The sequence below is a fragment of the Amblyomma maculatum genome, chromosome 6 (genome assembly GCF_055883805.1).
Source record: "Amblyomma maculatum isolate TAMU_Amacu chromosome 6, ASM5588380v1, whole genome shotgun sequence".
Lineage (NCBI taxonomy): Eukaryota > Metazoa > Arthropoda > Arachnida > Ixodida > Ixodidae > Amblyomma > Amblyomma maculatum.
The window spans coordinates 71,425,541-71,452,921 of NC_139349.1; the positions used below are offsets into that span (position 1 = coordinate 71,425,541).

General features: G+C 44.1%; 1 protein-coding gene across 1 annotated transcript in view; it reads right to left on the reverse strand.

The window, feature by feature from the left end:
• The window catches only part of LOC146186004 (thrombospondin type-1 domain-containing protein 7A-like), a 330,413-nt gene that overhangs the window by 202,459 nt on the left and 100,573 nt on the right, over nt 1–27,381 (reverse strand). The window contains exons 13-18 of the mRNA XM_084606943.1: nt 25,182–25,424; nt 17,618–17,863; nt 15,769–15,948; nt 12,133–12,311; nt 3,510–3,646; nt 1,478–1,628 (exon numbers count right to left, since the gene is read on the reverse strand). Of these exons, the coding sequence (XP_084463069.1) occupies nt 1,478–1,628; nt 3,510–3,646; nt 12,133–12,311; nt 15,769–15,948; nt 17,618–17,863; nt 25,182–25,424 (1,136 nt within the window). The remainder of the gene's footprint in view (nt 1–1,477; nt 1,629–3,509; nt 3,647–12,132; nt 12,312–15,768; nt 15,949–17,617; nt 17,864–25,181; nt 25,425–27,381) is intronic.

The following is a 27,381-nucleotide window of genomic DNA, read 5'->3' on the forward strand; positions in this document are numbered from 1 at the left end:
GGTATGACTAAAACCACGTACTTCCGACATATATACCAGCTATGCTAATCGCTATATGCGCTTTTCCCCGCAAAGCAAGCATGCATATTCTTTAGGCTGCAGTCGCGACTATCCAAGGAGTAAGATGAGTTCATCCATTTTTCCATCTCCTCTGCCTTCCTACAAAGCACGCCTGTCGACGCCTGCATTTCCGGCCGGTTGGCGTGGTAGAACGCGCGGCTTCAACCAAGCGACCGCGGCAGGCGACACGACGTATATATACAATACGCGCCCTGTCGTTGCCTACGATTAGTAAATCGCTTCGCAAATAGTCCCCTTATCGCTCACCTCGGTGCCCCTCGATTTAGGCAGGTTATCACTATAGCATTTGCACCATGCACTACGCGCAGGTAATAGCGCCGCTTGTATTCAACGGCCCTTCATCTCAGAGGACTGTGCTAGCACGATGTATTTATTTTCAAACAGAGCAAATTTCTTCGTTAATAAAATGTTATGCCTCACAGCCATGCAACAGGTATGCCTACTCTATTTGATGCCTACGTACACTTACGAGACCGGTGAGCCCACGAAGACGAAGCTGCATGTTCTCCATCGTATTACATGAATAAGCGGCCTGAAAGCGGCATGCAATATCCGTTTCCGGGTGAACTTTGCATGCAAACTGATGAGGAGTTGGCGAGCCCCTAGACCATGGCTTTGTTTTCTCGCAAAATCTCTCGCAGATAAAGTTTATTACGCCTCGGTTATAAGGTTGGCGTGAGCCCAATGGCCTCCTCTCATGCAGCCGTTGCCACACGCTTGCAGATTTTATTAGTACGCGTTGTACAATTTGCGCCTCTCGCACGCTGCAGCCTCGCCAGTTGGGGGTGCTTATTAGCATCGCGGAAAGAACACAGGGATCTGCACTTCTGCTAGTAATTGATGCAGATAACATGCACCCGAAAAGGTGATCCAGATGGCTGAGTTCAGCAGCTTGAATGGATCAGTTATGAACTTGTGTGTCACTTATCAAAGAAGATAATTCTATCGTACGCATGTCGATTAATCTTATAAGCTTGGTTAGTAGATTTCTATAGCTATATAACGATGGATATGCGGCGAAAAGGAGTGAAGGAAAGGGGAAAAATAAATGTATGTGCTAAAATAGATGCGGTCATATTCTAAAGATACTGTGTGTTGGTGAACCTGTTTCCTCAAAAAAGTTGAAAAAAAGATGCTTGAATAATTTCGAAAGTTATTCAATCCTTGCTTGTACCTGTACTCTCCGCGCTGGTTTCACAGGATATCAGGTGGACGTTAAAGTGATGTCTATGAAGTAAACTGAAATAAATTTTGTTGTGTTAGAAATTAATGAGATAATTTTGTGGCAGTTGTTTATGAGTATAACTCTACCGATAAAACATATCGACCTAGCAGCCTTGCTCATTCCACAAAATCGATGAATGCTTCGGCGGCTGCTCATCAGTCAAGCTCTCACCAGGCAGGGCGACCATTCGGACCACTCGGAGACCACGCATTCTCCCGGGCAGTGAATCTTGCACTCCTCGCTGCTGTGGGGTTTCTGCAGAGGGTCGCACTCTTCCTCAGCCAGCTCTTCGTGTGGGTCGCCGTTAAACACGGACATGCATCTGCGCAGGTGTTGAGAAACAGAGTGGCTTCATACGTAAACGTTAAAATGCACTGTGAACAAATCCTGAAGGATATGAAAGAACTAAGATACGCTTTGTAGCACTTCACTGTTTAGCATTCTGCGTTTTTGAACTGCAAAATACAGTCATTGCATAATTTGACAGCAAGGCAAAGATGATACCTCGAAGCATACCTAATATTTTTGACCACAAATGAACGTTACAATTCTCTTGTCGTAGGCATATCAATTCTGGTTGTTGAGAAGGAGGATTGAAGCAAGTGCAAATCTTATGAATCAAATAGACGTTCTCATTCCTTATGACTTCTTTGGCTGTAGTCTCACCCGAATTTCAATAAAAACGTCTTCAATTCTGAATGAAGAGGTGGGCGCTGTCGAATTGAAATACTCTCCCCAGTGAAAAATAATTATCAGTCACGCGGTATTATGTTTCTTAACATTATCCAGCACATGAAAAAAAGCAAACATTTCCACACATCCTCTATGTGATTTGTTTAGTGCCAATGAATAAATATGAAGCCGGTCGTTTCTTTCCCTGCTGATCATTCCTGCGCGATGCTCTAAATCTTCCACTCGTTTAGTGCATGAACGGGCACGCGTACTTTGAAGCAAATGTGCATGGGAACATCGAACGAGTCGCCAAAAGAAGCTATTCCTAAATTTGCACTTTTTTTTCTATTCGTTCAATGATTGTGAACTTTGCATGAATTCTTTTTCACACAGTGATTACAAATTGAGCTGCGTTCTCATCATGAAAGGCAAATATGTCTGGTAGGGAGCGTTGTATCACGCAGAAGTTTCGATTTCGCTTTCCATACAGCTAGTGCTATCATCATCAGCACTTTTCTCTCTCTCTTTCTTCTCTCGGGCCCATAAGCTAACATTCTCTGTCATAAATAAAGAGTCTACCCTCAGCGGCCGTCTGCGCCTGTTCGTTGCTTTGCGAAGGAGCTGAACTTGCTTCAACCACTGGAGATGTAGAATACAGTTCAGATGTCGCCGTTTGAGCTGGTGCTGGTTCTGCGCGATCTCCACAAATAGTTGGCTCATTGTTTAGAGGCAGTGCCCAGGAAGGGGCACAGTCAGAGCTGTTTTCAGATAAGCATTACCTCCTGACTAAAAAAAAAAAACGAGTCCGGATACCAGATGCCACACGGTGCCCGTGGAGTGTCGGCATCGATATGAAACAAACCGAGGAATTTAAAGCAGCAACTATAGGACGTTGTCTCATTAAAGCGCTTTATCGGGTTGATTCCAGCATCCCTACGGACTGGAACTGATTCTTTTTTTTTTCTTCACTTTATACATACGCGTTACCTGATGGGGACATGGGGTCCAACTACCTTTCCGAGGGAAGCTCTGGTCTACTAAAATTTTGGGTGTGCTTATGTTTGTTTCGTAAATAAAGATTTTACGGGAAAAAAAAGAACACTCAACAACTATTTCACCACCCAATTCAAACTAATGGTGTCTATGAAAAAAAAAAAAGAGGTGGAGGAGGGGGAAGGGGAGGGAGAGGCTCAATGAAGACCATTTTAAAGTGAACGGCGTCGTCGTCTATCCACTCCTATATAATTAAAAAAACATTCCTGGACGTAAGCCGCTCATTTGAGAAATAGGGCGCGGATGGCGACATATTAAATTCACATTTTGCCTAATATGTTTTGCTTTTCTCGAGCTTGTAAGGCCCAATTTGCTGTGAAAACAATGTATATGCCGTTAGCAGATGTTAATCTATATATACAGGCCAACTTCAATATGCCTGTATTGGGCCTTCAAGACCACTCTCAGTGGTTTTCCTAAGGGAAGACATTGAAAAGGCACTTGGAACGTCAAGCATTCTTTATGACCCTGAACTCACAAGATAGACCTTGTGCGGACTCCTACAGTGCCGCAAGGCACCTTCTTGCTTGCGCTTGGATGGCGACACTTAGTCCAACCGGATGGGAGCCAGACATTGCGTCCGCAGTCCACGAGGCAAGTATCGGTCTGTACTTCCTGTAAGATGGAGGAAAGAGTCATGCACTTCGTCAGGCCAGGATTTATGTTATGTGATTCTGGTGCCTCCTTTACACCGCGGAAAACTTTTATAGCATTTGATATTGGTACATGGATGGAATGAGGAAACACAGGACTTCATGAAAGGTGGACTTGACAATACTTTTGACTGGCGTAGAGCAAGAACTACTTTGCGCGCCATTGCTATCTAGACGTATACGTCTTTCTTCCGCTTCAATACGTTAAAACAAAAAGGAATAACAGAAAGCAAAAGTAAACATACAGAGTTCTTATATAATCTATGCGATTTTGAGTACTACAGCGTCGAAACTCCGAGCCGCCATGCGACTGCGTACGTATTGTTTAGGCTCTCGTTTCCCCCCACAAAATAAATGTCCGCGCTTGTAGCAACCCTGCTGACCTTGACCTCAGTTACTGTGTGTTAGCACGCAGGAAAGAAAAGAAAATTGAAACAAATCAAAACAAAACGGCGTCGAGGCACAGAGGTCAGGAAGGTGAGTGCTCTAATTAGACGTGCGTAAGTCTCTAAAACACCACCGATGCCACGTGACTGCTTATCCTATGTAATAAAACAAGAGTGCAAAGATTCGTTCATTGATACCAACCCCTATGCATACAATTGAACAAAATTTTAAACCATGCTCAAAATATGTTAGTGCACTCTCTGCAGGTAGATTGTAAAGCAAGGGGGCATTATGTACGTGATAGAGCTCAGTGATTAAGAAAACAATGAACTAAAATTAACTAATGCACTTCTTATTTTCGCATCTAAAACTCAACATTACATAACAAAACGAAGGCCGTCAACAGTAAAGTTGATGACAATATTTTAAAATTTCGTTTGTCGGCAATGCAGTTCGAAATAATTACCCTCAAAAGTACTCATTTTAAGCAACCTAAATCTTGATTCTTGCAATGTACACTTCTAAAACTGCGTCGCTGGCCGTGGTATTGTCGCGTAAATTAAGCTCACTGCTTTTATATCAATATAGAGAAACCAATGGCATTTTAAAAAATGCGTATTGTGTGAAGCAAGGTAAACGAGCCAAAAAAATGCGTATTTTTTAACGTTAAATATTTCAAGCTGCGTTGTCAATAATGAAAATTTCAAAACTTGACTAAGCATTTCTGGCCACGGCCATCAATTTGTTAACCTAATATTGGCGCACAACATAAAAAATAATAGAAATTGTTAGTAATTTTTCTTAATTATTGCTTAATTACTGAACTCTATCACGTAAATACCAGCCTTGCTGTGCAATCCGCCTGCACAAACCGCACTTTTAAATAAGGGCCCGTACACAGTTATAATATCCCACGGTATATATGCGGGGTGAATTATTTTCATTCACGGCTTTGCAGGCTGCGGTGTTCTTTGGTTTCAGTCATATTGCTGTGGATAATCGGAGTGACAACAAAGCGAATGAAATACTTCGGCGGCGTTTGTTCCCGCTCTCGATGCACGTTGCTTTTGTGCTTTGTGCGGATTTTTCGATCTTGACCTAAGCGCTGTGCTTAGGTCGACACTGCGTCTTTAGCAAAGTAGCACGCGTTGTGGAATAGCGCCGGGTATACGATCACGTTGCAGAGATTCTGAGTGGTCGTCAGACAGGAACTACCATAAACGCTACGAAGAATTCCGGAGCATGGTAACGCTTCATTAGTTGCCATGATGTCTCCCTGTGAATTGAGCACCTTCAATGAGACCAAGGGATCGGATGTCAACGACTGGTTAAGGTTATACGAGCGCGTCAGAACCTAAAACAGGCGTGAGCCAACCCTGCTGCTGGTTAAGACCACATTTTACATTATCCGCACAGTAAGAGTATGGTACCAAACACATGATGACGAGCCCCCGATATGACAAACCAGCAATAACAACCAGACAGATTAATTGAAAAATCCGTTATACAGACGATCGCAGCTGAAGAACAACTTTCGTGGTGTGCCCAGTCTTTCCCGGAGAGCTACACATCGCGCACGTTTAGAATGTCTTGGCGCTTTGCCACGACACTGACAGCGCCACGAGCCATGTTTCCCAGGACATTGCGGACAGCGATCATGCACTCACATACACTGTCACAAGTATTGTATGTCTTAAATGGGAGGCCTTTATGCAAGTGCAGTTCCACAAACGCCCCCGTACAATGTCTGCTCATATAGATAACTTGAGCCTCACGCCGACAGCGTGTGTCATTGGCAACGCGGCCACCTCATAAGCCCCTCTTAGACGCTCCAGATTCTGTCCTCTATATCACTCGCCTTCACGTTAGCGGAATCCAGCGGAGTGTTGAACAGCGGACGGCAGACCAAGCTGCGTTTTTTCTCTCTCATCGGACACATTACCCGACGCTACCGCAGCCCATAGTCTTCACCTCGCCGTAGCGGCTTGCTTCTCTTCTCGCTATCACCTCGAACTTCACCGTTGCTTCCTGTCACGAGCCCCTGCACCATTTTTTGAAGCACCGTATACTCATCATGCCCAGTTTCTCACTCCCCGAAGCCGTAGCCTCGTCTTCCAAATGTTGCTCTGTACACCAGCTTCGATCTGGATACCTCCCCAAAGCGACACTCCATGTATATATCCATGCTTCTTGCAGGAAATCACCAACTGTACTTTCTTGTCGACCGATCGAACTGGTCGCTACCGTCAATGATATTCCAGAGAGCACCATCACTGGCACCAATGCGCACGTATCCGTGATGAGTGCAAACACCGCCGTGGACTCCGCAAAATGATTTCACCAGACACGCTTCTTGTCACAGATGGCGAAATGCCTGCTCTCAGTGGACTTTGTACCTGTCGCCTCTATGCTGCCGGCCGCAGTACTGCGGTTCACTCCGCCGTCTTGACCCATGACTTAATTCTTCGATTAGATTATCTCTGCGACAGTTCGACTCTTATCGACAGCGACATTCTTCCTATTCCGCGGTCGGGACAAACTTCGGTGGCCACGGGTTGTGTAAAGAACAAGGAATACGAAGTCGACAGTGGAGCGGTTGCAGCACACGCGCTGGGCCTGCAGCTATTATTGAATCATATTCTCATCATCCGTTATATTCTATCTTCGTCTGGTTGCCGTCACGTAACAACATCCTCAGCGTTTGTGGTATATGCGGTAACTGTGCTTTTCGGAGACGGTGATTCTGTACGGCACAGCTTATTTAGGCCTGTAATGTTTTTGAATGTTTCTGCAGAAATGAAGCTGAGAGGTTATTTAAAAATAAAATAAAGTATACATAGAATTTGTTACTGCAGATTAAGTTCGGTCCGCTCGTGCAACCTTACCACCCAAAATTATTAGGCTCTGCATGGCCTCCCCATCTACAGAATCCTTCTCGATGGGCCTCTCCTGCGCTACGGAACCAACTTGCAGAGTGGCAGCAAAATTAATAATTGCTTGCTCCAAAAATAAAAGACTGTCAGGAAAGGCCCATCGAGAAGGATTCTGTAGATGGGGAGGCCATGCAGACCTTAATAACTTTGGGTGTATGTTTAAAACAAGATGTTGAGAATTTTAGGTTTTAGGTAATAACTCACTACCCCTAGGTTACGAGCCAGACACACTATCGGCTAGTTACGCAAAACACGTTTTTTTTTTCTCGTTTTTTTTTTTTTGATTTGGTATTCGCTATGTTGTAATGCTACATGCCGATGAACGGTTATACGGAGTTAAAAAACGGCATCAGTCTTCCGCAGCCATGGGCACCTGCCAGTAGCCGGATCGTAAATCGAGCGAAGAAAAGAGTTCAGCACTTTGTGAGCAGTCCAATGCACCATCTATACGCGGAAGGGGGTAGACGTCTTTCCTCGTGTATTTGTTTAGGCGACGTGAGTTGACGCAGAAGCGTATAGATAGATGGAACTTGTTACTGCATATTAAGTTCGTTCCGCTCGTGCAACCTATACACTCAAAATTATTAAGGTCTGCATGGCCTCCCCATCTACAGAATCCTTCTCGATGGGCCTCTCCTGACGATCTTTCATTTTAGGAGCAAGCAAGTATTAACGTTGCTGCCACTCTGCAAGTTGGTTCTGTAGCGCCAACTGAAAGCGCTACAGAACCAACTTCACATTCACCTTCACCTTCACCTTCATTCAAGAAGATGAAGAGGCGGGCCCGAGAGGAGATCACATCACGCGACCGGACTAAGCAGAAACGCACACTTAAGCAACTTCATAATATATACGAATCAAATGGGGACGTGCCGCTTATGTCCCTGCACATTCCGAAAAATAGCAAAAAGAGCTGATGGAAGGACACATCATGTATACAACAAAAGTTAGGGGACAGTTAATCAATGCGTTTAAGGACATGGCGTAACCGCAACAGCTCTGGTCTGCGCTCCCTTTCATGTCCTCGTGAACGTATGCGCACCTCACTACTCACATAATGACTAATTCCTTAATTCGTATCTTTACTATGCTGTTAGCGTAAGGCCCGGTCATCCGGGAAATTTGGTGTCAGCAGTGTTGGTGTTGTGAGCCAAAATCCTGAGTATGCATCTAAGTGCAGGCTATACAGCCGAGCATGACTAGTCGCCGAGGTGTGTGATACACGCGACAACAAGGCATGACTGAGTTGCAAGGAGCTGCCTACTCTGGTAGCCCCTTTCAGATAGGAAAGTGAGATAATTGTTACAGAGAATACTCAAACATAGAAGCTCCAAATATATTATGAATAGTAGCGTTGACATTGACAGTCTTACTTCAATAAAGTGCGGATAAGCACACGGTTTGTCAAATGATTAGTAACAACTAAGCGAGTTGAGCAGTTACGTTCGAAAATTGGTTCCTCTTGAGGTACAGTAGACCTAACAATTGCTTGCCCTAGAAGAGAATCAGAAATGAGTGACGAACACGGTACACTGCCTTCGCAAGGTCGATCTGAAGCAAAGCAAGCTGATCACGAGAGAAGGAGCGAGAGTGAAGAATTGCACGTGCTGCATGTAGCTTAGCTTGAACGCAGGTCTCGCAAACTGCGCGTCTGTGAGGGCCGCTAAGAAACAAATACTCCAAATTGCGTGCGATTTGATAACACTGTGGCGCTAATTTTGTAATCTACATACACAAACACGAGGGGCTTATATCCTACCATTTAGCGCAGTTTTTCACAAGCAGTATTGTTCGTAATTAGGGCTGCCCTTTAAAAAAAAAGGATTTGAAGGGCTCCTCGTAAAACCCCATCGTGAAGAGCTCAGGCAGAATAGGAGTGTTTATATGTTTTATAAAAATCACTGATATTTCATGAGGACAAAACGGTACTTTGATTAAGAAGATAATTGATCGATTATTTGTTCTACTTTCTCCCTCGTTATAGGGCCGCTAATAAGAAAACAATCATATTCCGATAAATCCGTCATAAGAGGTGTGCAACGTGCGATAATGTCTAAATTTTGCATAACAGGAGTGCCAATAAACAACGTTATGCAGTTTTTCACAAATAAAGAAATTACGTGGCTAGTACCTGTCAGTAGGTTCCCATTGGAAATCATTCCCACACATCAGTTTTGTAGCCGCATGACAACGCCAGTCATGCTAAACCTGTCTCGTACAGTGTTCATAGTGCAAAGCTCGCTTGAAACGATATCAAGATAGGGCACACCCCTGTATCAATTCCAAAGTCATCGTACACACCTCCAGCACTAGCAATTTCAACCGTACAGAAGTAAAGTGGCTACATTCCAATTCATGCAGTTTTCACAACATCGGGACTTGCTCAAACATTGCAATAATTAGACAACATATGAGACTGCCTCGTGCCCTAGAAGAGACAGCAAGCAAGCAGTACCTTACAGCAGTACTCAGTAGAGATTTAACCACTAATTCGCACTACGTATACGCCGAACTAAGCAGCGGCACTACTTTAATTGCACCTCCCCACCAATCACCCCTATCATTAGATGCTAATTATTATCGCGACTAATTACGGCCAGTATTTAGAAAAACCCATATTTGTCATACGGCAATGTTATTGCATTGACTCTAAATAATATTTGAGCATCTCCTAATGTTCTTTATCTTACCCTCTCCGAAATAAATTCTCTGTGATAGTAGAAATATCCGAAGAGCGAGTGGCGAAGCGAAATCGTTTGCTCCCTACAACCAATTGAACACGAGAGAGCTGTCAAGAGAATGCCTAACTGTCTTTCCTTATGATTTGTTTTGTCCCTAATCACCGGTATCACCAATTTCCAGATCCGAGAAATAGCAAGCTGAGGTTTTGTTTGAGCCATTAAAAAAAAACTGAAAAAAACCTGAAAATTGAAAGGAAACGGAAAATATTGAGTCCCAACTTCAAAAGTTGCCGGTGCAAAAAATAGCTCGATCTCACGTGCAACAACAATTGCACATAAAGAAGAGTAGGAAGCCTATGTGGGATAGGCGATTTCTTCAAATGAATGCAAGACGTAACCGAGCGTGGTGCTCGGCTTAGTAGAATGGCTTACGAAAGAATCCTGCTGCTTCTCGTGCCGCAACTGTGGGTTTGTAGAGGCAGTTCAATGAGAGCACCACAGTTCCCTTCTCGCACAAGAGATTTCGGTAGTTTTGACCCAGACAATCAGACCCTCTGTTTCCAGCATTTCACTCATAATGAGCCGAAAATGGAGCCTGAGTAAAAATTTTAAACACTCTAAAACCAGTGGATCTACCCTAGTACTTAACGCGTGCTAGGCGCATGCTCGAGCCGCAAGGCTGCTTCTAGATCTCCTCTGCTCGGCTTGACTACATGGATGCGTAAGACACACAAGTGCCTTTGCTGGCAACCTTGGCTGTTTTAACAGCGTTAACAACCCCATTCACCACGAAATATGCCGTCAGCGTTCAGTGTGTTGACGTTGGTAGGGAAAAATCTCAAGCATGCTTCTGACAGGTGGTTGTAGGCAGATGACATGACCGGGCACTGATCGGTCGGCCGGTTGTGTTACGTCACGAGACATATGCCATCGAATTGGCAGGAGCTACCAACTTGGGTAGCTACTATGAGATGGGATTCGAACCTCAGGCTATTTGATCCCGAGTCAATCTACACCGAGGCCACGCATGAAAGTAGACGCGGCTTGGTTAATGTGGGTGTTTATATCTATATCGGGTGGTCTTGTACATAATGGAGTAAATTACGACTGTATATGAATGGTTCATGTAGATTGTAATTAAGCGAGTGAAAAAATAAAGGCATGCGAAAGAGGATCCACAATAGTAGCAGCAAAGAGGAAGGCTAACGCTCTCGCATCATATCATTACTACTGCTGCTATGACGACGACGACGACACGCACTCTTCACCCGAGAGTGTACACAGTAACTGCTAGTGCAGTAAAATGTAGCACTGCGCAAGAAACCTAGAAACTCATTATTCAATTTTACATACACGCCTCTCATCTGCTGTCAGCGATTTGGCTGTCACCTTGATGGTCATTGTGAGGACGAGTGCTAGCCTAATGCACAGCTTGTTTTGAAGCGACAAGCTTCACTAGATAACGCCACTCTTCGCGCGAGCCCACGTATATCGGAGCACGAGTGATGTCACGCACGGTGTACGTGGCCGCCGACGACTCCGTCACAAGAAGGGAAAGGCGCAGTATCTGTCAATGTTACTAGACTAGGCTAGTAACATTGGTATCTGACACATTTGTTCTGTGGACACCTGAACCGCGCCGTAAGGGAAGGAAGGTGGGAGTGGAAGTTGAAAGAGAGAAAGGGGAGGCTACGTAGTGGAAGTCTCCGGAGTAATTTCGACCACCTGGAGATCTTTACCGTGCGCTGACATTGTACAGCACACGTGAAAGATCCTCAGGGAGTCGAAATTACTCCGTAGCCCTCCAATACGACTCCCCTTTCTCTCTTTCCACTTTTCCTCCCAAGCATCCACAGTTTTTAGGCACGAAAGCATAGCGCCGTGCTAGCCGTAAACATGACATTGAAATAAGAGTAGACACGAAGCATCTTTAGCATGCCGCCGATGCATACTACCGATACAGAAGTGCTACCATGGGAGTTGGCTGAAAAGGAGCGATGAAATGAAAGGCTGAAAGCTCAACGAGCGTCCGCGACACCCGAACAACAAGGAGAATGTCTCGCTAAACGACGCAGCAAAGCCGAGTCTGAAACGCCTAAAGCATAACCAGAATCTAAACCGTAAGCATATCCATAAGTTAAACGATAAGCATATCCATAAGGTAAACCGTAAGCATATCCATAGCCTAAATCATAAATCATAACCATAAGCATCACCGAAGCTTTTCGCTTCGAGGTATCCAGGCTTAACCTTAGCTAAACCCTAGCCAATGTTTTTTTTTTTTTTATTTCAAGCTGTGTCCGCTGTATGGTAAGTGCTGGCGTGCGTGCGTGCGTTTGTGACACAATGGTATGAACTTCGATTGAAGTGCAGAATGTGTTTCTTATACTGTCGGAGCAAATCACCAACATGCTGAGAAGAAGGGGTTGAGAAGGAAAGACGCTGACCATGTCGTTGGGTGGCACGGTAGGGCAGGGTCTTCCCCCGTGCTGGTGCCAGCGGACAACCCTACGAGTGCGGGTGCGGGTACCGCCTCCGCACACAGCGTCGCATCGAGACCAGGGGGACCACTCTCCCATCACGCAATCAACTGGACAGGGCTCCTGGCATGTGGTGTTCTCGAAACCTGCAGGAACGAATATTAACAAAAAAAGGCGCCAGACTTCAGTGTACGGAGCAGTTTTGAGGAGAGTTCTCTCTAAACGAAATTTAACCTCTCAAGCTGAATAGAAGGCACCCATTAAGTGCCAGAGGCCTATTCTCGTGGGATTCTCAACTGCCTGTATAGAATATCATAGAATTTAAAGCAAACCAGTCCCACCACGGCAGCTCAATGGTTAGGAAACTCAACTGCCGAACCCAAAGACGCGGCTCCAGTTCCGGCGGCGGCTGCTGGCTTCTGATGGAGGCGAAAAGCAAGACATTCGTGTACTGCGCGATGTGAGCGATTACGGGTGGTCGAAATTTCGGAAGCCATTCATTACGGCGGGCTTCATAGCCTGAGTTCCTTTTTGGACATTAAAGCGTATAAACCAGTCAATGAATTCTGAACTGGATTTTATGAGGGGGTTCGATATTCAGTCAATTCAGTCAGCTTCAAGAGGCATGAAAAAAAGAAGAGTGGTTTACACACATAATTATGTAGAAAATTTAACAGGCCTTGGAATGTGTAAGGTAAATAAGAGCGTGTAATTGAACGCACTGTTAACTCGATCTCGTTCAAAGTTTTTCAACATGTTCGAATAAGAAATTTTAATAACTTATAAGCTTATGAGGTTTCCTAGGAAACAAGAGCTTAGACTTTAACTCATACTTCTAACGTCAAAGAAAGCAAGAAAAAGGGAATAGCATTTTTTACTCTCCAATCTGACTTTGAGCTAAAAGGCTTGTCTTTTACTTGGCATTATTCCTTGTAACATTTTGGAACTAACCTTTGAAGCATTCCAGGTTTGCGAAATGTATTTGAAAGCTGAAGAGAGCCAACAAAAGTCAGAACTAGCATATTGTCCGAAAAGCTTTGTTGACCTTATTTTCTTTTATCTCTAGAAACTTAAAAGGACAACGATATTTAGACTGCTGATGCACGGTGATAACAAAAGTGGTTACGCAACTGTTGAAGGAATGTAAACGACCGGTTCTGAAGCACTCCCATCCAGCGATACTCGAAACATCGTCTTCACATTCAATTATTAGTATAAAAGCACTTGTACGCTCACCACCGCTGAGCGGGAAACTTGTTCGACAGTCGCTATTATTTTTTTTTCTTTTTTTTTTTGTGCGTCGGTCTAATTGACTAAGCTGTTTCGTGAAGTTATAACCAGGTAACCGTGGGGATAATTCGGACTCACTCCGGTATAGCACCTCAAGTACACGAGCCCCCCCCCCCCCCCCCCCCCCCCCCGAATGGTCTTTCAAGTTCACCAACCAACAAATAAAGTGATCGGCCTATAACTGACTAATGACTGACCCTAACCTTCTGTGCTGTTTTCGCATGCGCACACACACAAAATAAATTAGCGGAGTGAATTCGTGCCGGCTGGTTAGAAGCCGGGTACCCAGGTTTGGTAGCCGAGCATCTTAACTACTGAGCCACCATGGCAGGTGCTTTCGCTCAATATAATCATGGTTTAAGTAGGGTTAAACACCCGCCATTTGACTCGGAGGCTCAGAGATTGTTTCACAAAACCGCGGTCTCCACGACTAAGTACATCGTTGCCCCGTAGTTGATCCCGGAGGCAGCTATTAAGCCTCTGCCATTTAGTGCGGCGGCTCCTAGATGGCACCACTCAATAAAGCTGGAACTGAAGCTACGTGAAGCTGCAGCTTTAGCACTATACGCAGGTGACCACGGCCAATTGTTAAAGTCTAGGTGACTTCGCGGAATGTGGAAAATGATTTTGTATTAGGGCTACCATTTTGAAAACTGCACCATTTGGGGCTTCTCTTTGTGCTCTCTGTACCCCTTACTAAACGAACCACGGAGCCGATGTCCGGAAGTTTTAAGTTTATAAACAACTTCAATCAATATATACCCTCAGTATGAATCGAAGGGTAGTCTGCATATCTGAATATATTTTTAACAATCCAACATAGGATTACTTTCGCAACTTGTATTCTTCCTCTTATAAATGCTTGTCTGTTATTACCATGAACAGCAGAGTATCTTTAACCGATCATTGAATTCTTGCTACCAATTCTTGTTTAAACATATATAGTACGCTTTCCATCTTCTACAGATGTGCAATTGATTTTCTCCTGTATTACAACAGGTTCTTCTAGAGCAGATGTGGTTCCGCTGCATCTTCTTGATGCCTTTACTAGAGTCCCATCTGCACGTAAATCGCTGTGCGTATTGGCAGTAGTATGTTGCCTTGTATGCAGTGAACAAAGCAGCAAGAAATGCGGCACGTGGCTTCAAATAAATACCGCGAGTTTAGGTGCAAGAAGGCATAATTCAAGTTTCAATACATCATTAATCACTTACATTTTATGTGTCTATCACCTTTGGGTAGTCGCTGAATTTGTGTATTTTACTGTAACGTTAAGGAGTAAAAAAACAATTTCGGTATTACAGCTATAACTGCCGGAATGTGCCTCATCGATGCTGCAGTACCGATTATAGAAAACGTTCAACAAGACCACAATCACGCAGAAACATTACCACAATGCAAAGTGTCACAGCCGTACGATTCCGCGATGCGCGTATAAGCGCCACCACAAGAAAACACAAGCTAAGATGTCGAAATATAAATTACGGGCGATCAGACACGTGGTGCGTGAAATCAGCGAAAGTACGTAATTCGCATTCACCGTCGATGAATACTTTGGTATTTTTACTTTAAGCCGAGGCTTCAAACCACCGACAGACTCTTTCTGGAAGGGGAAAGTGGGCGGAGGTTAGTCGAAGAAAACGATAGGAGGGTGGGCGGGCTAAGTCCATGCCAGAGGAGAGGTGGATTCGACCGATGGTGGTGCATCTGGATGGTAGAGATGTATGGGCTGCACTCTGAGTTTGAAGTGCAACCGCACGCTCTCCCGATGGCTCTGGCCATTGCTGTGGCAGTTCTCTTCGGTTCTCTTTAGTATTTTGCTGTCCTTGATTTCACAAGCTATTTTTGAAGGAAAAGCCGCCCGCAGAAATTTTTTTTCTGTGAATATAAAAGCTAGCAGCGTTTGAATATTTTAAAGAGAGAACCTAAATAACTATTTTAATCAGGAATAAAAAGCTGTTTTTTAGATGTCCTTGGTCGTCGTCACAGGAGCCTCCTGTGTTCACCTGTGGGCTAATGTTTAAGAACACGCTTATTACTATCGGTTCGCATGCACACGCACTCAGAACTAGGAGAGGTCGGGAGAGCGCGGTTTCGCTCATTTCTTCACGATGAAGTGGTAGCAAATCATGGTAAAGAAAAATAGAAAACAGCGCTAGTTTGAGATAAAGATCAGAGGAAAGACCACTAACCATCTGCTCTTGCCTGAAAGTTGCACTGCCTCTTCGTTTTTTGTCTGTCTAATCTACCAATCAGTAAGACTAGACGCACTCTCAAAATACGATTGATGCGTCATTCAGGCACAAAACACACCTGTTGCACTGCATGAGTTTGCAGATGCTGGTGTCATTCGCAGCCGATGGCCAGTTCCGCAAGAGTCGTCTCCGTGCAGGATGCAGTCGCTCCAGGCTGCGTTGATCACTTGCACGTTCTGCCTCGGTGGACAAGGCCGTTCTTCGCTCAGACTCCCGAGGCAGTTCCGACTTGTAAGACCTGTGACACAAGTTTATTTGGGCGCTAACACGCATCAGTCTTTGTCTGGACTAAAACGGATGGACCGGAAATCGGCCTACTATCGCAACAAGTGCGAAGAACAATATCGCTATTTCTTGTCTTTTTCTTCTACAGCACTCAGTGGGTCGAAAAACGCAGAGGGCCACATACTCATTTTTCCCATTGCAGTTAGGGAATGGAACACCTTGAAACCATCAATAACACACAGTTCAACACCCGATGAATTTGTAAAGCTAGTGGGGGATCTTTTGCACACAAATTCATGAATGTTTATCCCAACAGATCCCTTATCAGCATACATTATTAACTTCGAAATTGTACTAAACCCTTATTGTTTTGTTATTCCCATTCTTTGTTCATTTATATATCTTTTTTAAAATGTATCAGTAGTTTTTGTTTTGCTTTTGTGCGTCAATATTGATGTCGTAATTTGTTATCTAACAGCGCTTCCCTATAGTTCTTACTGTACACTGAACACTGCCTTGCTTTGTTTATTTAAAACTACAATTTTTTTTTATAGTTAAAATTACTATTCCTGTCGTTGAACATGTGCCAAATATTGTCTGATTTTATGTATGTGTTTTGTGCCCTGCCTGTAAAGATCCTGCCTGATATTTACAGTATTTCTGAATAAATAAATAACGCTTGCATGAAAAGAACTGAAAAAGCACAGCTGAAGAATCGCGATTGTAATGGTAACCAACTATTTCTAGTTGCTCACCTGAAGAGGAAAGTATGTCTGACGTTCGCGAACTGGTATTCATCAAAGCTCTTCATTGTATGGCTTTTGTGCTATCCCTGGTACTTCAGCTACCAAGCGATTAGGTCGAGATTTCAAATCATAAAAAAAGAAAATTAACGGCGCAGGACGAGCCACTTTCCCTACCCAAAATACAGTTCACAATTTGCTACGAGAATGCGTGCTTCATTCTCCTAATAAGTGTGATTTAAGTTAGCCTCGGAGTCATGCTTTTATTTTCTCCTGGGACTTGGGTACTCCATGCTCTCCTTTCCTTTATTACACAAAATGACAGCTGGTTTAGCGAGTTTTGGTCAAATTTGAATTAACCTCTCAGTACTTCGGCTATTTGTTCGGTTTCGGATACGATCATTCTTTACATACAGTCCTAGTCTACTACATTATGTGAAAGCCCACCCAACGTAAATACGATCCCGCTTTAACGAAGTCTAGTGGCACAAGTCTGCCCAGCCTAGGAGTAAGTCTCTGACGCGGTAGTCAAAGGTCCAGATGGTATTGTTTCCTATCTCAAAAGTGCTCGAGTTGGCAGCCCAAGCCAGCACAGTCTGGATATGTGGTGTCGTGACGTCAAAAAAAACAACAACAAACTGCAGACTACTAAGTGTCCAGACATGGCACCTGCCAGCTACCACCTTCCAGTGACATACTCGTGGGGAGGACTAGACAAACAAGCAAACGCACTACCAAACAAACGCTTTGAATGCTGGAAGAGGGCTTTAGCTATAACCGAATAAAATCGCCATTGTTTAAAATCTCAGTCAATTTTGTTTGAGGACTGCAATACGAGCGTAACCTCTTCGTCGTGCTGTGCTCAACATATGATGTGCCTCTGTTCTAGAGGTACCGAGGCGCGTAAACACACAGTGACATGCCGCGAAAGCTGCCTACCAATGAGCTGGCGATTTCGGCGGCTGATTGCGTCCCTTCGACACTCAGCTGCGTCGTCGCTTTGCGGGCATGATGACCATGGGGACCACTCCGACTCCATGCATTGGTCGTGGCAGCGAACGCGGCACACCCGTTGCGCGGAGGGCATGTCCAACACCGGTGAACGTGAGGCTGGGTTTGCCACGTTCACGTTTATGCACAGCGCTGGCTCCACAGGCAGGTTATTGGAGTCCACACAAGTGACATCTGTAACATGACACAGAACGTGAGAGGCCTGTACGCTAAGTGAAATAGTAAAATATGCAGTAAAGGAGTTCAAGGCAAAGTGTTCACTGAACGTGACTCGACCTTCGGCACTTGGAGTGAGCGCTGAAATCCAAAAGCTCATAATATCTAGGAGCCTCATACTGGTATGTTAGCAGGTTCGAACAGAGGTGCGTCGACTTACCACGTGATAACACGAGCCTGCGCCACATGGGTGACACTATGAACCCTCTCCCGCCTTTGGCATTATGTGGCGTCGGTGCATCTGCATTGATTGCTAAGTTCGCTCTGCTCATTCGATCGCTTCCCATCTCTCTCAAGATACTTTCAGAGGTCCACTGAAATGAAACAAGCTGACCAGTCTTCACAAGCTACTGACACGCTCAGCATTCTGGCCTTCGATTCGAGAGCTCGACCCTGAGATAACAGGCCTGTGGCATCCAGTGATACCTCACTACACGTGCCTCATATCCCGTTGGTTTCGAAAGAAAACCTGGTCGTGGTAACTAGTCCAATTACAGCTTCTATAAAAAATGCCTAGTACTTCACTGCTGCACATGACGCCACTGTCATAGTCAGCAGTACAGCTAAAGCCTAGCGGCACTATCGAAACCAGAGGCGGTGGAAGTTTATCAGGTGCCGAATTAAAGAAATTAAACATTCCTCAGACTATGTGTGAATAATAATAGCCTCTTGCATTTATATGTTCCGAGACGTCAGGATTGCCAAGGCCGCCGTCACATTGCAATTCATTCAAAAGCAGTTGTTTGGAAAGGATTGGAGACAAGGCTTCTTCCAGTAATTCATATGCTAGCTGTACTCTCATCGTGCTCCAATAGGCTTTGTGAACATGAATATCACACGAATATCTGTGGCGCGGGCACAATGTTTATATTATTTCAGTAGCAGAATTCTTGCCGCCAGCACGCTTTAGTGATGCTGCCAGATCTCGAGGGGCGCAATAAAGCACATTCAGGGAGACGCGGAGCGCAAAAAGATACACGGACGTAGAAAAGGAACAGGACAAGCGCTAACTTACAACATATTTTATTTCCCACAAACAGTGCTTATGTATTATCGCTTATCAATGCGCGAAACCGGGAACAAAAACATTCACAGACTTACAGATGTGTAATTAAGCAAAAAGAAATTATATTACACATTGTAGTGTTCTGCTCTTATCGTAGATGCCTCCGCATATCGGTGAAGTTACGTCCATGCACCATTATGGCTCCAGCGTTTTCCTGAATACGCGGCAACATGCTCAGCTACAAGTACTTCTCAAAGTAACGCCGCTACGCGATCCATCTCTGTAGCTGCTAATTAGGACGCAACCTAGGTTTACAATGTGGGTTGTTACCTCAAAATGAACTGCTGCCGAGTTGACTAACGGGTGTAGCTGAGAGCACTCACTAACTGTTGTTGTCATACTTCTCCTGAGACATGTGGAAGGTTATTTTGCATATCATTACCTTAGAAAGAAAGCATCGGAAGAGGACTACTTTTCTTCAGGTCGACTCAACTTGACTCATTGCAGTTACAGTACTTGCCCACACAAACCTGGTAGAAAAAAACTTGGACAGCACGAACTCTAACTTTAAGCTCACCATCTAATGACACCACTTGTCATTAAATGCCCTTTAAATCATGGCGTCATCGGGTAGAAATACCGTCATCACATGAGAGCACGAAAAAATCAGTTATTTGGCTGTTAATGAAACGGATGGTGTGCTGACAGAATATGCACCCGCTTTTTTTAATTAAATCAGCTTCGATTATCTCCTCGATATATCTGCGCCTATATTTGGGCAATGTATGGCATGTATTAAAAGGTTTACATGACCATTCATTATTTGCAGTCCATATATTACATTGCACTGAAAGATTTCCATCTATTTTGTTGCCTACATTCTTCCTGTGCTCCAAAATATTTCACACTTCGGTCAGTTTTACCGATGTATCTGGCACCGGATGACAGGGGACTTTCATACGCAACCCGAGCACCACATGCTACAAAAGTATCCACGCGTTTGATCGTGCACGGCTCTTCACGCATTTGAAAAGGGTCAGTCACATTGACTAGCTTTCCCAGCCACACGGGTACCGAGAGAAACTCTCTTTATAATATTGCGTTTTGCAAACTTAAAGTCGATGCCAGGTGTTGCGCAAGTAGGTAATTATAGTACTACTTTTCGCCTGAATTGGCTTTGCTTTTTCTTTTGTCTCTTTTAATTGTTTTATCTAACTTGCTTTTAAATATATAGACGCAATAAGGCTAATCAGATATTTCTGGCACAACTCGGGTGACTTTCATTGGGAAACCATGAGTCACTGAATTGCAGCAGAATTTTTTTCAGGGCGTTATTTAAGCGCGGCTTAGCTATTGCTCTGTTAACAAGCTTGGAACGAGATGAGTGGAATTGTTTGTGGAGTTTGTTGACCTTTGGATCGAATTCTCAACAAACACATTTCTCAGTGAAAGTACCCTTTAGATATAAAAAGTATAAAGTACCGTATTTTCGAATTTCATGCGTCTGTATTAAAGATTAAACCAATCGAAAAAAAAGCTGTAAGGTGGGTTAGAGTCAAGGGAAAATCCCCGCGCCCATGTAATACAATTAAAATGTATTGAATATATGGTAAAAGTCGCAAATTTAAACACTTTCAGGCGGTTGAACACCACTCTGCCACAGTGGGCTAACTATATTGCAAAGAACAGGAACAATACATGAGCCTATACAAACGCCTTGTTTTGAAGAAAGACCTAGTTATTCCATTCACTGTAGGTTGATTTCACGCAAAATTAAAGCATTTCAAGTAAATTTTCCACCAACAATCCTGCTGCATTTTCAAAGCTTATCAATGCACCCTTCCACACAATGTGTAATAAAATTCTTTTATGTCAGAATAGCAACCTTCCTTTAGAAATATATATAATGTTTTCAGAACTTTGAATCCAAAAGGGACTATCATTATCTGAAAGGTTTAGTTTTGTTTTCAGAAAGAGTGTGTCTGATTTCTGCCACTTAGCGTTTTCTGATAAAATCGCCTTGAACGGACACTCTACTTTGTGGGTTTTAATGACGAATATAACTTGCAAAACTGTGGTTATGCTGTTGCATGTTTTTCGCATATGTATCAAGGCTGAATTTGTTGCAAAGAGCTTTGAGAGCTGCCTGTAGCTTTTTACTCTGATACCGCTTGATTCCAATGCAGGACGGATAAGATCGAGTCGAAGGTCTTCCCCCCAGACTGATCCCTTGTTAGCACTAGGAATCCACCTTCTTTTCCAGAAGTGATGTTTCACTGCCAGGCATGTTCACCGGTAAAAACAGTAAAGTTGACTGCGAGCGTAAAGCTGATCATATCAAAAAACGGCACGTGGTAGAAATGAGTCGCGTACTTTCTCTAAAAATAAATATTTTGCATTTCGATGATCTCTTCAAAATTCAAAGTTCTCAAAAAAGTTTCGTTTGCTTTGTAGGGTTTAGCGCTCTAAAGCGACTCACGCCGTGAGAGACGCCGTAGTGGAGGGCTCCAGAAATTTCACCACCTGGGGTTCTTTAACGTGCACTGAGATCGTACAGCACACCGGCGCCTTGCTTTTCGCCTCCATCGAAAAGCTGCCGTCTCGACTGCGATTTGATCCCGCTTCCTTGGGCACAGCAGTCGAGTGTCGTAACCACTGCACCGCGATGGTGAGGTCCTAACGATTCAGGCTGTGAGCGACGCCGTAATGGAGGGTTCCGAAAAACTCGACTATCTAAGGCTCTTTAACGTGCACTTAAATTGCGCAGTACACGGGCGTCTCGCTTTACGCCGCTATCGAAGAGCAGCCTTCGAGATACGATTCCTCCTCCTTGGGCATAGCAGTCGAATGCCTTAACCACTGCACCATCCCGGCAGGTGAAGTTCTGAAATAGCAGCGGATTTCTCAAAGAAATATAACAAATGTATTTTATCCTCCCTATTTGACAGAAACGGAATTATATTTCTTTTTGTCACAAGACAAACTCCTCACTTGTGTGGAAGGGTGTATTGATCGGTTCGAGTCAATAGCTTTTCAATATGAAAATGTTTGCCAGTGAAAGGTACTTGAATTACTTTCATTTTATTTAAAAGCAACCAACGTTGAATGGAATGGCGAAGTCTTCAATCAGAAGCAAAGGGCTTGCATCGGGCTGATGTGTTGCGCCTGTTCTTAGTGATGCAGTTTTAGCCCACAGTGACAGGATGGTGTCTGGCTGCCTGAAAGTGTTCAATGATTTGAGTTGGTTTAGACATGTTGATGAATTTTCATTTGTACTCCAAAGGGCGTGGAGAACTTCTGTTCATTATAAGCCAGGTTTTAGCCATTTTGGCGAGTACGTTAATCCTTTGTAAATGACGCATGAAATTCCAAATGATAGCACTTTTCAGTTTTATATTTGAATGTTACTCTCACTGAGAAATGTTTTTGTTGGAAGTATCATCTTAAGGCCAACAAACTGATTCTACTACTTCACTTATCTCATTCCAAGCTTGTTAAGAAAGCAATAGCTACAGGCAGTGCTGGAATAACGCCCAGGAAAAAAAAAATTGCGGCCGATTTGCATAGTTAAATAAATGCAAAGTAGGTGCGTAGCAGTGCTTATCCCGGCAATAGCTTTCCAACGCTTTCAGTCGCGCAGCCCATTGTCCTGCAGTTTCTACTGCACGTTGGTTCCTCTTGGCTTCGGCATCCCTTTCACGACGACCTTCAGTGTCTTGAGCAGTTTCCTGAGCACGCTCGGCACGTTTCCCCATTCATTGGGCTAGATTCTTTAGCTGCCATACCAGAATCAGTAGACTCACAATCCCGCTGCCTTAGTAACCGTTGTTCTTCAGCACATCGAGCACGGCGAACCTGCGTCACAGCGTCAGGCTTTATCCATTGCGACGCAAAGCAGACGTGTGGCGCAGCCGCGTCTTCAGCTTTCCTTACGCCATCTTCAGAAATGAATGAAAACAGGCACAATGTAACCCTTTACAATGCACTGCTCTGCGGCCGAAAGTCCTAGGGTGGGATCATACGGGGAGAGAAAGAGAGAAGAGAAAGGCGCTTGAAGGCGAGCGCCAGTTAAGGCGCGGAGGTGAGCACAAGCTCCTTCACGACGCCTCGAGCGGCTCGGAGCCGAGATCCAGGGAGCATCGCGCGTGAACGTCTGTTGTCCGTGAAGGCTGAGGAGCGACTGATGCGAGGGGAGAGACGACGAAGTTGAAGACGCGCGAGCGACGCACGACTGCTCACTCCGGAGTAACACACGCTTGTGAAACGCTGCCCAGTGACGGCCGCCAAGTCTGCAACTGACACGCCCCTCTCTCACTGTCTTACTATCTCACTGTGTGCATCTATGTGGCCGCTCCGCCCCCTTAGCGTTAAGTTGCGGGATGCGAGCGCCACCACTTTCCCTTCCTCCTCTTCAAGTTTACAGAGAGACAGATGGATAGAGAGAGAGAGAGATAGTGGCTTCCGCTGCAGCTTTGCAACCATTCTGTCTCCTCAATGCTAAGCCGCTCAACGCGCGTCGCCACCTTCAGAGAGAAATCGGCGAAACCCGTGATTGCGGCTAGTAGTGCTACTCACTAAAAATCCTGATGCTATTCAATGTTCTATTGTTTCCAAAGGCAAGTAACTAGTCCCGTGTCAGTGAGAGATATACGATTAGCCTTATTTTGTCTATATATGATTGGATGTTAGATAAAACAAAGCAATCATATAAATGACTGGGCAAAGGAAATGCAAGAGAACAGTGGTAGTCCCCGACTTGCAATGGACAAAAATTTGTGGCGTGACAGAAAAGACGATTGAAAGCAGGGTAACGAAACTACTGGCATATCCTCGCATCGCCTGGAGAAGATTGCAAAATGCAGTAACGGCAGAGTGGTGCTCTCGCAAACCCAGCAGCTAGGAAAGCTAGTCGAAATTACTAACACTTTTCAAAAGCTAACAAACCGTGCACAATCAAAGACCGGGTTCTTTTGGGCGCATGTCTTTCGAGGTAGTGCATGAAACTCTTCTATCATGCGGCCCCAGATACATATGTGAAACCGGTCGACGTGTTAATAAAAGATCATTGAAGCACAGGAAGAACTTAGGCCACTGCACGTGTGGATATCTTTCTGTGCATTGTAATGATGGCGCTCATGAGAATGGAAAGCTGTGCAAACCGTCCTTTAAAGCGTGCGCAATATTAGCCAAGCATAGGTGACAATATATCAGGGAGATATTCGAGGCTGATTTCATTAGAGAAGCGGGTGCATCTTGTGTTGGCACACCATCCGTTTCACTGACGGCCAAAGAATTAAAGTTTTTGTGTGCGTACACGTAATGGCATTTCTGTCAGATGGCGTCATTTTGCAAAGTATATTCAATATACGATCCGTTGGAGGATAGCGCTGCGTTGTCCACGTCTTCCTCGTCCATGTTCGTGTGCGCTAGTACTTTGCGTGGTTAATATCTAGCTATACTGGACATGCTCGACTGGCATCCTCTGTCCACAAAATGCGGACAGTGCGCTACGCGATGGAAGGAAATTCATTTGCAATTGAAATAAGGCCGGAGATTGCGGTGGTCCCAGATTATGCTGATAATGACTACTTCTGGCGGCTGCAAAATTTCGATGAAGCGTACCACATATTCTAAGTTCACCGCCAGTATTTTGTTCATCACCATGCTGCACAAGTTGAAAGTAGCGCAAATTATGAAAGTTTGTCTAAATTTATGAATTGCGCAATTTTTACAGAAAACATTGTGATCGTTTTAACTTATTGTAACGCTTATGAATTAAGATTGTCGCTGAGATTGGAAAGGCTTTCAGCAAAACCTAGTGTCCTCAGAAGGACAAATGCTTTGAGAGAGATACTTTTTAAGACCTTATTAAAGCACCAGTCGGGAAAATCAGGTCACGGTCCTCGGTGGGCTATCTTACATAACTCGTGAGCCGTAGCATTAAAGCAACACCGAAGTAATATTATGCATTACGATTTATTTAACTAAAGAAATCTGACGCACCGACCTTCTAGTGCTTACTATTTTGTTTACAGATAGATTTATGTTCAAGTAAAACAGTTTTCTTAGGAAATGACCACTGATTCACTGCAGATAAGCAATATGTGCCGTTCATTAGTGCCAGCGGAGCTCCACAAAGACATACTTATGTTGTAAACGCAATCACTGAGACGCAGGCGTTGGTATAGCTTTTTTCCAGGATTTGACCAATGCTAATCAGTTCAGAGGAATTTCTTGATATAACAGTAGGTAAGAAAGAAGGTTGCTCACTTCGGACTTGAAAGCCGCTCCCGCAGCGAGCGTCTGGAGCAAGGACGCACTGTGACCATGGAGACGTGCTCCAGCGGTAGGAACCCTGGCCCTGCTGGGAGCTGGGCCCCAGCTGGCACCAGGGTTCACCGTCGGTCGGGTTGCAGAGCCGCACCTCGCGTAAACTCTGCCAAGGGCATGGCTTCCCGCCTGGTGTCTCACGACGAAGCACGAACCGCTCTCGCACCAGCACAGGCTCAGCTCCTGCGTACAGACCACAGAAACCCAATTAATCGCACGAGAAAACCACGGAGTGAAAATTTTCCTCGCTGGGGAGCATCACAGTGGTTGCCCAATCTAAAAATCAAAAACAAAAACTACAGAAGCTTTTCTGCCGATAAAACGGACTTTTATGCTCTTTTCGAGTGTGAAATTTCTTTAGTAACATCCGAATTTTGTGTAGTTTCAACATAAAAGTACTAAAGAAGTACCAGATTTGCAGAATGCAGAAAAGCACACAGAAAACTATAGAACTACATAAACATGCAACCGTACAACATAAATGCTTGAAAATACGACAGAACTAGAGTATATTTTGTGTTATTTTTGACACGATTCTGTATTTGTTTTTCGATTGGAATATGCCGCAAGATGCGCATGTTCGACGACGTTAATTTGTTTAAACCCCCACCGGATTCTGGCAGTGGGTGTGGGTCTGTGATGCAAAAAAAAGAGCTCTGGTTTTACCTAAGTGTTCAATCTGCAGCATGCGCGGTCGGTTTTTCTTCTTTTTTTTTTTGTCGTAATTCGTCATTCAGTCTATTTTGCGCAGGGAATATCGCTGACAGGCCACGTATGATTGTAAAAGATAGGCCAAGCCTTGTTCAAATTTTCAGAGAAATGATGAATTAAGACGAAGACATTTTAGATGCAAATATAAACTTCCAATTTAACAACAATAACAATACAACACGAGTGTTTCTTGAGCTCTGCACTTTAAGAATGCTTACAACTAAGGAACTAGAATTAAAGAAACTTTTTCTCTGCATATAAAGTCAGCATTAATCTTCATTGGTTGCACAAATGGCCCAGCTCGACTCGGCAGACAAATTGGCGTCTTCAATTAAAGTTGTTTGCACGGCGCTCTTGAATATTTAACAGCATACCTTAAAACTTCCTGTGCATTAAATACAAGATAACACGTTATAGCAAGAAAATACATTTGGGACCAGGCTAACGTCCATTTATGTTTCTTCATTAGAGCATCCTTACTTGACAAGTTGTTATCATGTCGTGTAGAAGGTAAACTCATTCAATATATATAATTGCAATCCAAGAATACGTTCCACCGTCGGACATCAATATTCGCGAGAGCCGGCGCCAGCCAAGCGCAGTCTAGCATTTCGCCTGAACTCTCCATTCACAGTGTTGTCTTCAAGGTCACTGAGAGCTAAGTAAGAACAGGATGCTACAGAGTGACATGTTATAAAGAAAAATTCGAGGACCGTTTAGCGACTAAAGTGATGAAAGGCGAAAGCCTGAGTGCTGCATTTTGCTACGTGACTGCTGCGCATGCAGCGATGAATGCTGCTACGAGTAAACGAGCGACTACTCTCACTCATTCTGCGAGTGCATTTATTAAGTGAATTCTGCTTGGCGGCGACGAGATTCCACTCCTTGTATCTTCGCAGTTGTTCTGCGTTTACTGTTGTCAGGTTGATTTTACCGGGTGTGCGGCATTCAGGACTAATTAATTAAATAAATAATTACGCAACTTTCGCGAATTAATAATAATTACTAATAACTCATTATTGGTAATTGGCAGTTAGTAACTAGTAAGCAGCAATTGTTAATCAGCTATTAGCAATTCATTATTTAGTCATAAATCAGTAATTGATCATTGATTGGCATATGGCCATATAAGGCACACGCTCGCGAATAGTGTGGTGGTGCTCTGTGATTGGTCCAGACCTCCAGACCTCCATAACATCATTTCGTCTCGATCAATCAGAGCTGCTGCAAAAGCGTGACACTTTTGCTGACGACAACGATGAGGCAATAAAGGCTTTCGCCTAAAGGCTAAAAAAAGAATGTATGGGCGATGGTAAGAGTGCCTAAAAGAACATGCTTTTCATCACGAATCTCACGAATAAAACTAACCAGAGGGAAGGCTGTTATGCGCAAAGAAGGGATGAAACTATGCACAATAGGATGAAATCTA